Here is a 13,825-nt window from a genome sequence, read left to right as displayed (position 1 = left end):
GTAAATGAAAGAATGGAGATCAGTCATGGAGAGGGTCTGAAGTGGGAAAGCATATTAAACGCTGGGTAATGTGAATAATTTATGAAGATGGCAGAAGACAGAGACAGAACCAGTTTAATTCTGCGTGCTGCAATTTTGTAACTAGCACTGACTCTGAAATTAACATCCCGGCCAAAGCGAGGATAATTGATGGATTTCTCTAGGTGCCGACCACATCCTCTCTCTGACAACAGGATTTGGGCAAGGAGGAAGATTTTAGGGCTGCTTTTTTATTGTTGTTGTTTTGCTTCGTTTTGTTTTTTTGAAAGACAAATAAGTCGCCCCAGCTGGGTGCCCTGGTGAGCTGGTTCTCTGCCCTAGAATTAGAGGGTGATGAGGGATTAAGTATTTCAGAGACTCTCAGCCTCTCTGGAAGTCCTCCCTAATTCACCCGACAGCTCAGAGGACCAGCCTGCAACCTATTCCATCTTAGAATATTTTGCCTTTTCCTTCTCTTTAGTTCAGTGGTTTTGAAGTGTGGCTCTGGCCAGCAGTATCAGCATCATCTGGGAACTCATTAGAAACGCAAATTCTCTGGACCCACCCTTGACCTACTGAATCGGACCCCAGAAATCCGTGTGTTCACAAGTACTCTGGGTGACTGTAATGCTAATTTGAGTTCAAGAACCACTGAGGGCCAAGTTCACAGGTAAGCTTGTCATAACTATAACATTTACATGATCTCTTGGTGTTAAATGGAGAGACTAATACTAGAAGCCACTCTACCTGCTCATGGTGAAATAGATCAGGTAAAGCGTGCAGCGCAGAGCAAGGGCTCCAAAGATTAGCAGCAGTGACGGTGATATTGACACAGGCTATAGAACCGAGAGATGGAGACCCAAACCAAGGTATTGTTGAGCCTCAGTGAACCCATCTGCAAAAGAGGTACCTGTGTATCCACTGCAGAGGGCTATGGTAAAGATGATGTGTTTAAAGGGCATGAATCTCAGTAAGAGCTCCAAAGCACTGGTTTGCCCTATTATTCTTTTCATTATTCTAGTGACTCCTTTGGTACCAAAGCAAATAGTACAACCTGGTGCCTTCGGTGCTCAGGGGCAATTATTACAAGATGCCATGGCCCTGCAAGGAGCAGGTGGGGGGCAGCTTTGCTGGACAAAGCCCACACACTTCCAGCCTCCTCTAAACATTGACTAGCAAGGGGAGGGTTAACACCAGCTGGGGAAATCACCTGCCAATGAGACCTTCATCCTTCACTCAAAGATGTTCATCGGAAGTTTCAGATGGCCAAAACTAAGTGAAAGGCAGCTCTACCCTTGATAAAGCCCTTGTTGCTGCCCAGAGTGTTATTTTCATATGGGCTTGTGGTTCCAGTTTCAAAAAGGAGCAAAACAAGCCCTTCATTTTACCATGGGCCAGGCACTTTCCCACACATCCCTCCTTTCATCTCTCAAAACTTGGTAGCCATTATTAGGCCCATTTTACAGTTGAGGAGACCGAGGCTTAGAGGGCTTAAGTATTTTGCCTAAGGTCACACAGCTTGTTAAACATACAGCAGAGCTGGGATTTAAACCCAGGCCTACTGATGGACGTTCAAGTCTCTTTCTACATGCTGTGATCAGTCTTTAGCTGAGGATGCATTAACACATATTTATTGAACATCTTCAATGGGCCAGGCATTGTCATCATGTGGGGATAGGGCAATGGTTACACAGACAGCAGTCCCTGCCCTTGTGCAGCTCGTACTCTGTTGAGGAAATGAGCTTTCCTTCTTTTACTTGAAACTTTATCTCCCAGAGTCCAAAAAGACCAAGTCTCTCCAGAGGTGCAGTGAAGTGAGCTCCTGGCTTGTGGCCCCCGTGAAGTCAACTCTGCACACAGAACCCGGAAGGATCGGATCGTATCACTCCCTTCCTCAAAGTCCTCCAAAGACTGCCCATCACCCTGAGAATCAGATCTCAGGCTCTTCTGTTTCTGTAGTAACCTTGCTTATCCAAACACAGTAAAGGTCAGGGCGTCTCTCAGCCACTCTGACTGTCCTTCCTCCTGGCGTCCGCATGACTTGCACGTTCTGAAAATGTACTGTTTTGGTCTGCGTAAGCCCAGAGCTCACACCTCCTCCCGTTTAAGACCAGGATATGAAACCACAAGCCAAGGAGACTTCCACATATATTTAGTGGGAAGCACTCAAGGACAGGATCATTCTTCAAACTTATCTTTGTTCTCCTACCTTCTCCTCACTTGTGTGTATCATAATACCATTATAGGTTCCCAAACTCAAGCTCCATGGGGGATGAAAGGATATGAAACTACAAGCCAATGGGTTATTTTTAGGGTGAGAAATTCCTTAATTTAGGGGATTTCATGAGAATAATCAGGATACAACAGGAAAGTGGTATGTGACAAAGTAAGTTGAATTGGTATCGCTTTTGAGAATAATTCCAGAAATCCCCCTCGCCCAACCATGTTTGAGAATACCTAGACACTGTCAAATCTAATTAAGCTTCTTGCTAGCCTCTATTCTACCTGACTTGGTCCTTCAAAATGTTTTCTGTCACACATTCCCGATTTTCTTTTTTAAAGTTGAGATATAATTCACATATCATAACATTAACTTTTTAAAGTATATCATTCAGTGGGTTTGAGTATACTCACAAGGTACTACAATCTTCACTATTACCTAATTTTAGAACATTTTCATTGCCCCAAAAAGAAACCGTCCACCCATTAGCAGTCACTTCCATTCTTCCTTCCTCCTCAGCCCCTGGCAACCACAAAGCTACTTCTGTCTCTGTGGATTTGACATTTCATAGAAATGGAATCAGAAAATACGTGCCCTTTCTTTAGTGTCTGGCTCCTTTCACTAAGCATGCCGTTTTCAAGGTTCATCCACATTGTCACAGGTGTCAGTACTTCATTTCTGTTTATTGCTGAATACTATTCTGGGTATAAATATATATGGATATACCACATTTTGTTTATCCATGATGGACATTTGGTTTGTTTCCACCTTTTGGCTATTATGGATAATGCTGCTATGAACATCTACATATGAGTTTTTGTGTGGATGTATGTTTTCAGTTCTCTTGGGTATATACTTAGGAGTACACCTGATTTTCTTTTGACTTCTCTCCTTGAAGATCTTCGTGGACCATGAGACCACAGATCCAGCGCTTCTTCTTCTTAGTGGATCAGAAATGGTGCCCCTAAGTATCTCACCCACAGCCCCTGCCCAGTTCTGCCCATGAGGCTCTGTGGGTCCAATCTTGGAACTGAGGGAAGGCCGTCATGGTCAGTGGCTCTGTGCAGTGCCTGAGAGCCGAGCAGTGGCCACAACTAGACATGGCTGGGCACTCATGATACTTCTTGCCTGCACCTTCCTTCACTCTTGCTCCTGAAGAATCAGAACCAAATGAACTAACCTGGCTTTTCAGGCAATTTCCAGTGTTTTCTCCCTCAGCAAACTGCCTGTTCCAGGGGAGGGGGAGGGGGAGGGGCTGGTCTGCTCAGACTCACAGATAGAACACAAGCATCTTGGCCTCCGTGGCTTTGCTCACAGTGGTTCTCACACCTGCAGCATCTAACTTCCATCCTTTCATCAAAGCCCAGTTTGAGACCCACTTCCTTCATGAGGCCTTCCCAGAAGGCAGAGCACATCAGGTCTGCTCAGCCCTTCCGGATTTCAGGAGCACTTAGTAGGTGCAACCACAGACGTGGGTCCATCGTTCCGCACCTGACCTTGTGCTCCACTCACTTCCCGTGACAGGATCATCCAGTGGTTAAGAGCACATGCATCAGTGTCTCACAGACTAGGGAATGGATACCAGTCTCTCTCTTACTAGCTGAGCGGTCTTTGGCTAGTTACTTGACCTTTCTGGGCCTCATTTTTCTTACTTGTAAAATGGAAAAAATAATGGTAACTACCATAAAGGATTGTTATAAGTGCCGGTCGTAGAGCATTTGTAAGCCCTGTCTTTTCCGATTTTAAGTTCCACCAGTACCAAGGGTTCTGGCTTCTACTTATTTGTATCCCTAATGCTAAATTCAGTACGATGGCTCGAATACAGCTGTGCTCCAGAAAATCTTTATTTATTGATCACCATTTTGTTAGAGAGATTCTCCAGTTGTTTCAAAAGATCCCAGATTTTTCTTTCCTCCCTGGCCCAAGCTGCCTGGTGGCATTTTATTAAGAGCCCAGCCTGGATGGCTCAGAGAAGCCACAGAATCTTTGGCAAAACACATGGGTTCCTTTTCCCTGGGGAAGAAGTAAGGTGATTTCTGATTGGGAATTTCATATTTTGAAATCGTAGGACAATAGAAGGTTAAAGCTGGAATAAATTTCAGGGTCATCTGGTCCAAATCTATTACTTCACAGACATAAACAGTGAGATCCAGATAAATTAAACAACCACCCAGTCATACCGCTAGTGGGTGTAATTAGAATTCAGCTATTTTTAATTAACTCTCAAAAAATTATAAATGTAATATGCACACAGTAAAAAAAATTAAATGACTGAAAAGATTAAATAATAAAAAGTTATTTTCCATCCTACCTTGGACCCTAGTCTAATTCCTCAGAAGAAAATGTTGCTAACAATTTCCTGGATATCCTTCCAAAAATTTTTGTGTATAAACAAACATATATATAGACATCTTTTCTTAATAGTCTGCTATACTTTGCTTTTTTCTCTCATCAGTATTTCTTGCAGATGTTTCCACATTAGCATATACAGATCTGCTTCATTCTCTTTTATTGCTGCATGGTCTTCTGCTCTAAGAATGTACTTTAATTGTAACCAATTTCCTATTTATAGACATTTAGCTTGACTCCAACTTTTTTCTTCTTTAGCACTGGTGCTGTAATCAACATCCTTGTTTACATATCTTTATGCATGAGAGACTGTTATGTAGTATACATTCCTAGACGTGGAACCGCTAAGGCACAGGGTCTATGCAGATATTGTTATTGTTTGTGTTGTCTTTGTTGTTTGTTTTCATAGAGACTGTCAGGTTACCTTCCAGAATTCCAATCCAATTACAAGCTCCACTGTCATGGGCAAGTTACCCTGCCTCTCTGAGACTTTAGATAGTATCTAAAGGGGGTACTTATAAGGACAAAATGAGGAAATTGCTACCTAGTAAACTCCTACTCAGCCTTTTGATCTCAGTTCAAAAATCACTTCCAGGGGAAGCCTTCCCAGCCCGCCTGGACTAAAGTAGATCCATCCATTATTTGCCCTCATTACACCCTGTTCACAGGATTCATGACATATTTTAAGCAGAACTAATTTATTTTCTGTCTCCTCTACCGGATGTAAGCATCATGCAAGCAAGAACCTCATTTTTTTATTCCCTGTTGTATATCCAGTGGCTAGGATCATGTCTAACGCAATATGTACTCAGGAAATATTTGTTGAATGAGTTCATTAATGAGCCCAGCCTGCCGCATGTGTTCTTGTTAAATCCTCCCCAGAAACTATGCTATTGGTATTATGATTCTCCCCATTTTAGAGAACAGGGAACTGAGGCCCAGAGAGGTTGAATAACTTGCCCAAGGTCACACAGTTACAAAATGATGAAGCTGGCATTTGAATCCAAGTGTATCTGTCTCCAGAACTTGCATTCTTTAGCCACTCTGCTCTTCTGCTAAAATTGCTCTTCTTCTTCTTTCTTGGTTCTTGTTAGCCTTTGTCGTTGGTCGAGTTTTCCACTGGTTCATCAGATATCTTTACAGCAGAGACATCAAGAATGTCTGATCCTATAAGTTTCTTTCTCAATGGCCTTGAATTATTATTTACCACAAATTCTTATTTTTAAAAAAAGGGACCCAACACCCAGGGTTGCTGAAATGCAGTCAGCATACCCACCTCTGTGGCGCAAAGGCCCAGCTGCCATGGCCATTCTGAAGATGCCGTTGATTCTGGGAGTAAAAGTTTCCAACTACAGATTCAGGTTGGGAACATCAGTCCAGAGGTTGTCTAGGGTCCTCAAGCTGAAGCAGGCAGGGCCGCAGAAGCTGTCCCCAAGCATGTAACCATCTTCCTGCCTGGTGGAGGTGTCCTGCAATGACCTCCCTGTGGGTAGTGCTGTGGGCCTCTTCAGGGCGTCAATGAGTGCTCCCTCTGTGTCTGTGCTCCCTCTCTCATGTTTTTTGCCATCACTGGTTACATTTCCCATTATAAAGACCAAGCCTGCCCTCATTCCTCCACCAATGGCTGGGAATATTCTGGAAGCTTTTCATTTCACAGGGTCTCCAGTACAGGTTTAAAAATGATCCCAAGGTGGTCTGGTGCCCAGAAGCTGATCCAGAAATGCCTCAAGACTAAGGCTGGAATTACCAAAGGCAGAGCCAATTATAGCTTCCCAAGTAGAGAGAACGGTCTTAGTAGCAATCAGACAGCCACCTAAGATGAAAAAAAATTATTTGGAGCCAAAGAACACATCTGAAGTGCAACCACTGATTCCTGGACCAATCAGAGTTTCCAACGTGGAGAGTCTAATTCTGCAGCCAATCATTGAAGAGCTCCCTGTCCCACAGCCAGCAAAAGCTAACAAGGGCAGACTGTTTCTGGAGCTACATAGAGCTGTCGCCTAGACCCGAAAGGCACCCTGTTCTTATGAGACAGCGCAGAAGAGTGAAAAGAGCTTGGGTATTGCAGACAGGCCTGGGGTTGAATCCCAGAAGACCCACTTAATAGTTAGATGACCTTTAACAGGAAAGTCAACCACTTCTCTGAAGCTCAGTTTCTTCACCAGTAAAATGGGTATATCCCAACCTAACAGGGTTATGATAAGGATCAAAATGCCCTAAGTCGATGCCTAATAAAGGTTAGTCACCTTCTTCAAAAGCTTGGATGCTAGAAGATGGATTTACAGTCTGCTATTGAGACTCCAAGATCCTTGAAGGCAGGGCAGTGTTCTGTTTTGCTTCTGAATTTCTCAAGGCATGTTGCAACAGCCTGGACTCATGAGAATTGCTCTTAAACAAAAATTCTCACTGAGTTAAACTCGAAATCCTCTCTTGGTCTTCCCTGACCATGAAAACAGATGTGAATCTCAAGGCCCAGCATCTTGAATAGGGCCTGGGAATGCAAATTTTTTTAGCCCCAAGCAGGAAACATCATTTTTCTAATTCCCAGGTCTTGTCACCTACAGAATGGCACCCACAGAGCTTCTTGCTTTTTGCCCTTTGCATCATAAAACCACAGTTCTGGAAAAGATATTAGGGATAATCTCATTGTACCTGTCCCTCCTCTGGGCAGCAGCTGGCAAGGCCAGCTGCGCTTAGTGGTGGATGCTGTTCCTGCTGATATTAAATGCATAATTAATGAAACCGTAAGAAGAAAACAAGGCGTGTTCCAGGCAGGGTACAGAGAACAAATCCATTCTCACACAAGTGAGGAGAAGGTAGGAGAACAAAGATAAGTTTGAAGAATGATCCTGTCCTTGAGTGCTTCCCACTACATATATGTGGAAGTCTCATTCGAAAAAGAGACATTTCATTTTGTAATGTTGGCCACTTTCCCGTTTTACAAATCTTGTGGGTGTGAGAGCCCTAGGCAGTGTTGTGGTGACCAGAAAGATGCCTCCCTACTGTCCTGTTTGCTGAGGACTGACATATGCGTTCCCAGACCTGACACATTTAGGACCACCACCACCGTTATCATCATCACATCAAAATGATAATTATTGTAATTATAATGAGCTAACATTTATTAACCAGCTACCATGTTCCTGGCATTCTTCTAGGTATTTTACACGAATTAATTCACTGAATCCTCTCAACAATCCAGTGAAGTAGCTACTATTAGTGTCATAATTTGATGTTGAGGACACCGAGGCACAGAGAGGTGAAGTAATTTGCCTAAAGCCACACAGCTCATAAGCTCAAACCTTCCATGTATGAAACCCCCACTTCTCTGGGCCACTCTCAGATGCAAATTTTCGTTCAGGAAAACTGGATAAAACCTAAAAGAATGGCATGAAGGACTAAAGCTGAGCTTCTCTTGGAAAGTACCCCCCTAAGACCATGGAGGAGAGCCAGAGTCAGGAAATCAGGTCCGAGGCTATAATTACCAACATCCACGGAAAGAGATGAACAAACCAGTCAACAGTTTTATGGCCCAAACACTGCCTTGCCACTGGCCCCTAGGTGTGTTGTTCCGAGCTGCCCCTCCAAAAAAGCAATGGCCTTATTAACTCCCCTGATCGTAATCGTAACCAGAGCCTGCAGGCACCTGGGCCACATTTGGAAGGGGATCAAACACTTCTCCTGATTCAAACAGCCAAAGTGACATGTTTTGTTTCCATGTCAAAGATTTATAACTCTCACGCAGACCCTGCCAAGCAGTCAACCCAATGTGGTGGTGAAACTCTATCTCTAGCACGTGGCTGCAGTGATCTGCAGGCTCTGGTGCCAGCCACTGCTGTGCTTTTGTCCCACCTCTGCACTGACACGCTGTGTGACTTCAGGCTATCTGCTCATCGCCTGGGAGTCTTAGTGTCCACAGCCCTCCAGTAGAGAAAATAATAGTCATAGTAACTACCTTGTAAGATAGTTGTAATAAGGACTGAGAAAGATAACGCATAAAGTACTTCTTGTGAGATCTGCACGCACAATGCTGTCAGAAAATGGCAACTATTCTTTTCATCATCATTATCATTATAGTTCAGTTGCCTGATTTAAATGCAAGGTAGTGGGAGAGAATCTTATTCAAAGATAACATTTATTAAGTATTTATAGGCCGGTGCTGTCTAGCAGAGCAGATCTCACAGACCTCAGCCCAGGCATCACCTCCCCAAGGAGACATACTATGAGCCAGGAACACAGCATAGATTCCCTGTGAGTACAGGTCTTCACACTCTCGAAGCTTACCTTCTACCAGAGAAAAGAAAGAGAACGGGCATGTAGGCAAATAAGAAAGATAGCATGGAGTGCTATGAAGAGACTAGAGCAGGCTAAGTGGTGACACACAGTGGCCATGGGGTTGTTAGGGGACCTTCAGAGGAATCAGGCAGGGGAGGCCTCTTGGAGGAGGAAGTGTTTCATCAGAAACTGTTGGGACCTTCCTTACAAGTGAGTTCCCCTAGCAAGTGCCTTGGTACGTTCCTGTTCTGGAAAAACCCTACGGAGTAGCGAGGGGAGGTGTTGTGAGCATTTTACAGATGAGTCAGCTGAGGCACGGATGCAGTCCAGGCCTTGCCTGAGGTTCCTCGGCTGGTCAGAGGCCAGAGCCCAGACAAGAACTGAAACCCGAGACGAGCAGGCAGAAAAAGCCATCGCCCCAGCTTGCTGGCCACTCCCTAAGCTTGTGCTGTGAGAGATCCTGGGGGTCAGAGGCTTCCCTGGAGGGGGGATCCCCTTTTAAGGGTCCCCCCTCTCACACCTCCAGCCAGAGGTAGCAACCTGAACTTGTCCACAAGGCTTTGAAGAGTTGGTTCTTCTTGCCTGGGCCCTGAGCAGATGTGTCGCCCTGTCTGCCCCAGGGGCATGCTTTGAGGCCCCTGAACCTCACAGAGTTCCCAGGTCTTGTCTGAGCACTGAAAGTGATTTCTGGAGGAATCAGAAAGTCACAGAAATGTACTAGGGAGCTTTATCTTTCAGTATCTGAGAATGGCTGCTTTTCTAGGCTCCAGTGAATAAAAAAGTTAAAAAAAAGTAATACATTTTTAAAAGGTGGCATCCACTTTGACAATGAATGAATGCAAGTCTCCTCTTCAGCACAAGATACATCATACGGTCACATTTGCATATGCTGCTCAGTTGATGACTATTTAATCAAGGGCCTTGTTCCAAACGCTGAGTACTTCCCTCCCTCCCCTCTCCCCACCACCGCTCTGTGGAAACACCCAGAGACACAGGCATAGCTTCCGAGTGTTTTGGGATGTGTCTGGTGGAGCAATTAGCCCAGATTGCTGGAGCAGCCTGGCCAGGGCACTCCAAGGGCAAGTCTGGCGCCTCACACTCACCTGAAACTCAAAGTTCGTGTTTTCCAGGAACTTCTGGTTCATGGTTTCTGCAAACTTGTTGATAGCTCTCAGGAAGACCCTGGAAGAAGGGAGAAGGTCACCAGGCCATCTGAGCACGCTACCCCAGACACCCCTCCCCCATGCTTCAGACTGAAGTTCCTTTAGTTCCAAAGACCCAAGGAAGAGGTACACTGACCCACATTAACACCTGCTCTCATTGTAGACCTGGGGCCATGTTTGCCCTGTCCTGTCTGTTTGACTTCCTTTAGAAAATCTGTATTGTCTCTTGTTTAAACTGTTACAAGCTTGTGGCAGAAAATTCATGCCATGCAGGAAGATAGAAAAATTGCCTCCTCCCAAATCAAATAAATAAACGAACAAACGACACACCAGCAATCCTATCATCTGGGGAAAACCATCACTGACATTTTGACAAACATAATTTCAAAGGTCTCCCTAGACGTATATACACAAACGATATTATCAAGATAGCATTTTGATAAATGGGGTTAAACGATAAATTCTGTTTCACAGCCTCTTTTACTCAACAATAAATTGTGTGTTCCTTTCATGCCAGTGAATTCAGATATATATCATCCCTTTTAATCACTGAAGAGCATTCTATTGTATAGATGTATCACAGTGTATTGCATCAGTCTTTTATTGATGGACCTTTACGTTGCTTCTCAGCATTTTCTGTTATAAACAGTGTTTCAGTGATCACTCTTCTATGTGTGCCTTGTACCTCCCATATATACCTCTTCTCCACTCTTCTTCTCGAGATGGTAATGCTGATCAAATCTTACATGTATTGAACATTTTGTTACCTGTTGTCAAATTGTGTTTCTTCTTAAATGTCTTCCCATCCAGCCCTTCCTCTCCTTCCTCCCTACTCTCTGGTCTTACAGCCTCTTATCTCTCACCCTTTCAACCTCTAGAGTGAGTTGCCCTATGGAACAGTTCCAATCCTGTCGATCACCCGCCTCAGTGGCTCCCCACTGCCCACAGGAGAAATCTAAACTCTTTCTCTTGACCATCAATGCTCTCCATGATTGGACCCCACCTTCTTTGTTAGGATCATTTCTCACTATTACTTTGTGCTTTTGGTTGTTTTCTGAGTTCATAGCTGTATTCTTCCTTTGTATAGAATGCTCCCTCCTTCTAGTCGTTTCAGGGCAGGGTCTGCTGCATCTTTCAGGCCCCCAGAGGACAGTCAGTGCAACTGCCTTTCCAGACTTCATCATGGTCTGCGAATGAGTTATTTGTGTGACTCAGTAACAACTGTCTCCTCCAACTAGACTGTACTTTCCTTGAAATCAGAGACTCCCTCCATGATCTCATCTACTCTCCAATCTACATGCCTTTGACTCCCAAATTTTATATCTTCATCCCTGGCCTTTCCCCTGAGCTCCAGCTTGCATTCCAGCTCTCTGCTCTATACCTTCACTTGGATGACTAATAGGCATTTCAAGCATACATGTCAAAAGCTTGACTCCTATTACCTGCCCTCTTTCTGTCGTCTTCCCATCTAAGTTTAAAACAACTCCATTCTTCCAGTTGCTCAAGGGGTAGGGGGACTTAGCATCCTCTACTTTCCTCTTCCTCTCACATCCTACACCTGACCTATCAGCAAAACCTCTTAGCATTACTTTCAAAATATATCCAAATTCAACTACTTCTCGTCACTCACTGCCACTGACCTGAACCAAGTCACCATCATTTCTGTCCTGGATTTTTGCAGTCGCCTCCCAAACTGCTACATGCCCAACTGTGGCCAAGTCTCCACTACGTGTGTGTGTTTGTAAAATCTAAAAGGGGAGGGGCCAGATCTTCCCTGTACTACTGTCTATAATTTTTGATTAACAGTGGACAATCAATAATTTCTCTACTGAGTGGCTGGTCCAGGGAAAATGTCTATTTGGCTACCCGTGGGAAGCCAGTAAAAGGAAGTGTTTATCAGCAGGTTATTGCTTTGGGTAATAACTGGGACTCAGTTCTGCATGGGAACTTCTGAGTTTAGACTGTATTGAACATACTTGAACATCAGAAGTGTCCTGGGCTATTTACCCATTAATACCAGCCCCTCCCTGGTTGAAAGTTGTTCTTACGGACATTAAGTCCCTAGCACTTCTGGCCTGCCCTGCAGGTGGGCTGAGAACTCTCCCGTAGCCAGAGAAAGCCCAGAGAATGAAAGAAGTAGGAAGCTCTCAGGATGCATGGGAAATGTCCACTGAAGCTGCAGGTATATTTTGGGTGGGCCACGAGTGTGGGAAAGGCGACTATAGCATGTGCTACATCAGGCGTTGCTTGTTAGGAAGATGGGTTAGGTGTTCATTAAACACTAAATATTTGGGTTTTTGTTTTTTTTTTTTTTTAAGATCAGCACTTCATTATTTGACTTTGTATAACATCCATCTGTTAGAAGCCAGAAAGAGAAAATGTATATAAAAAAGCTTTGAAAGTTACAAAACCTTGTTTAAATGTAAAGTAGCAAACAGACCTAAGACATATAGATAAAGGTGGCCCAAGGACTAATTTTCAGTAGCACTGGGCTCTCTTCTTCATCACCTCTGAAAACCTCACCTATAAATATTTGTTGAACAAAGAAGGCAGTGCATCCTGTTATCAGGATCACAAGATTTGTACACACACACACACACACACACACACACACAAAAAAAACTGGATGTGATTTCTGGCTTTGCCACTTCCCAGCTGTGTGGATTTGGGACATGTTAATATCGTGTTTGACACCTAAGTTTCCGTTTTTGTGAAACAGCAGCAATGTAACCCCTTTCACAGGGTCCCCGCAGGGTGTACTGGCAAATGTATGGTAAGTGCTGAGCACAGCGCCTGCCACATGGTGACAATAGTAACATGGTAGCTATGGCCGCCCAGACCCCTTTGGGTTGCTTCATTCTTCTTCCAAAGGCAGGTACCGACAGCAAAATGGACAGTCAGAGGACAAGTTGCAGCCAGCAGGACCATGTAAAGACAGGAAATACAAATCCCACAAAACCCCCCACCCCATCAGGCTGCCACAAGGTGAGATTTCTTTGGTTTTGTTATTCTGTCATTTGCTAATATGTCTTTGAAAAAACATCAATATTTTCTTCTTAAAGATTAGTATCTGATTCCCCAGATGGAAATGCAATGAGTGGCTGTCATATTATGTATAAACATCTCAGACAGTCTAATATGATACCAAAATGAGGGGTTTTTACACATTCTCAGTAGTTTCCGTAACAGTTATTATTTTGATTGTCAACCTAAACCTGCCTCTGGCTCACAAAGGCCAGCCCAGTAACCAGGAATGATTAGCCCCCTGTGCTGATGGGGGGACTGGTGGCAGATAGGGGCTGAAGTAAATCAAGGTTCCTCCCTGTCTCTGGATTCTTCTGCAGCCACCCTCTGGAAATCAGAATATCACTTAACTTTGGTTTCCCACGTATGGGTTTGGAAAAGTATGTCCTTTGTATTCTTTAAAAAAAGTAATTGTACTTAAAGCCTAAGCATTAATATGTTGAAGTGGGTTAGAATGAAAACACACTCAACTTTTTCTGTTACTTTCAAAAATGATCTTGAACTGTTGAAAACAAAGTTCATGATCAAATATCAACCTAACATTTCCTGCATTTCATGCGTGATGCTTAGCAGCCTCTAAAAAAATTAATAATAACCACAGTCATGGTTACCAACGATGTGCCAGGCTCTGCGCTAAGTACTTTGCATGGATTTCTTCTGTGTTTTTTTCCCACCTTTTTAAATTCTCACATTAATTCTCCGAGTTAGATATTGTTTGCCTTTTAGAGATGTGAGTTTAGGTAACTTTCCCAAGAACCCGGCCAATACGTGTGGA

The 13,825-nt window shown here is 43.9% G+C and overlaps 1 protein-coding gene across 1 annotated transcript in view; it reads right to left on the bottom strand.

The window, feature by feature from the left end:
• DOCK2 (dedicator of cytokinesis 2) overlaps positions 1-13,825 on the bottom strand; it is a 416,651-nt gene that overhangs the window by 73,046 nt on the left and 329,780 nt on the right. Inside the window, exon 30 of the mRNA XM_061188995.1 lies at positions 9,967-10,045. Coding sequence (XP_061044978.1) covers positions 9,967-10,045 — 79 coding nt within the window. The remainder of the gene's footprint in view (positions 1-9,966; positions 10,046-13,825) is intronic.

This window comes from Eubalaena glacialis, chromosome 4 (genome assembly GCF_028564815.1).
Source record: "Eubalaena glacialis isolate mEubGla1 chromosome 4, mEubGla1.1.hap2.+ XY, whole genome shotgun sequence".
Classification (NCBI taxonomy): Eukaryota; Metazoa; Chordata; class Mammalia; order Artiodactyla; family Balaenidae; genus Eubalaena; species Eubalaena glacialis.
The sequence above is the reverse complement of the archived record's forward strand: the minus strand, read 5'-3'. Positions and strand labels throughout refer to the sequence as shown.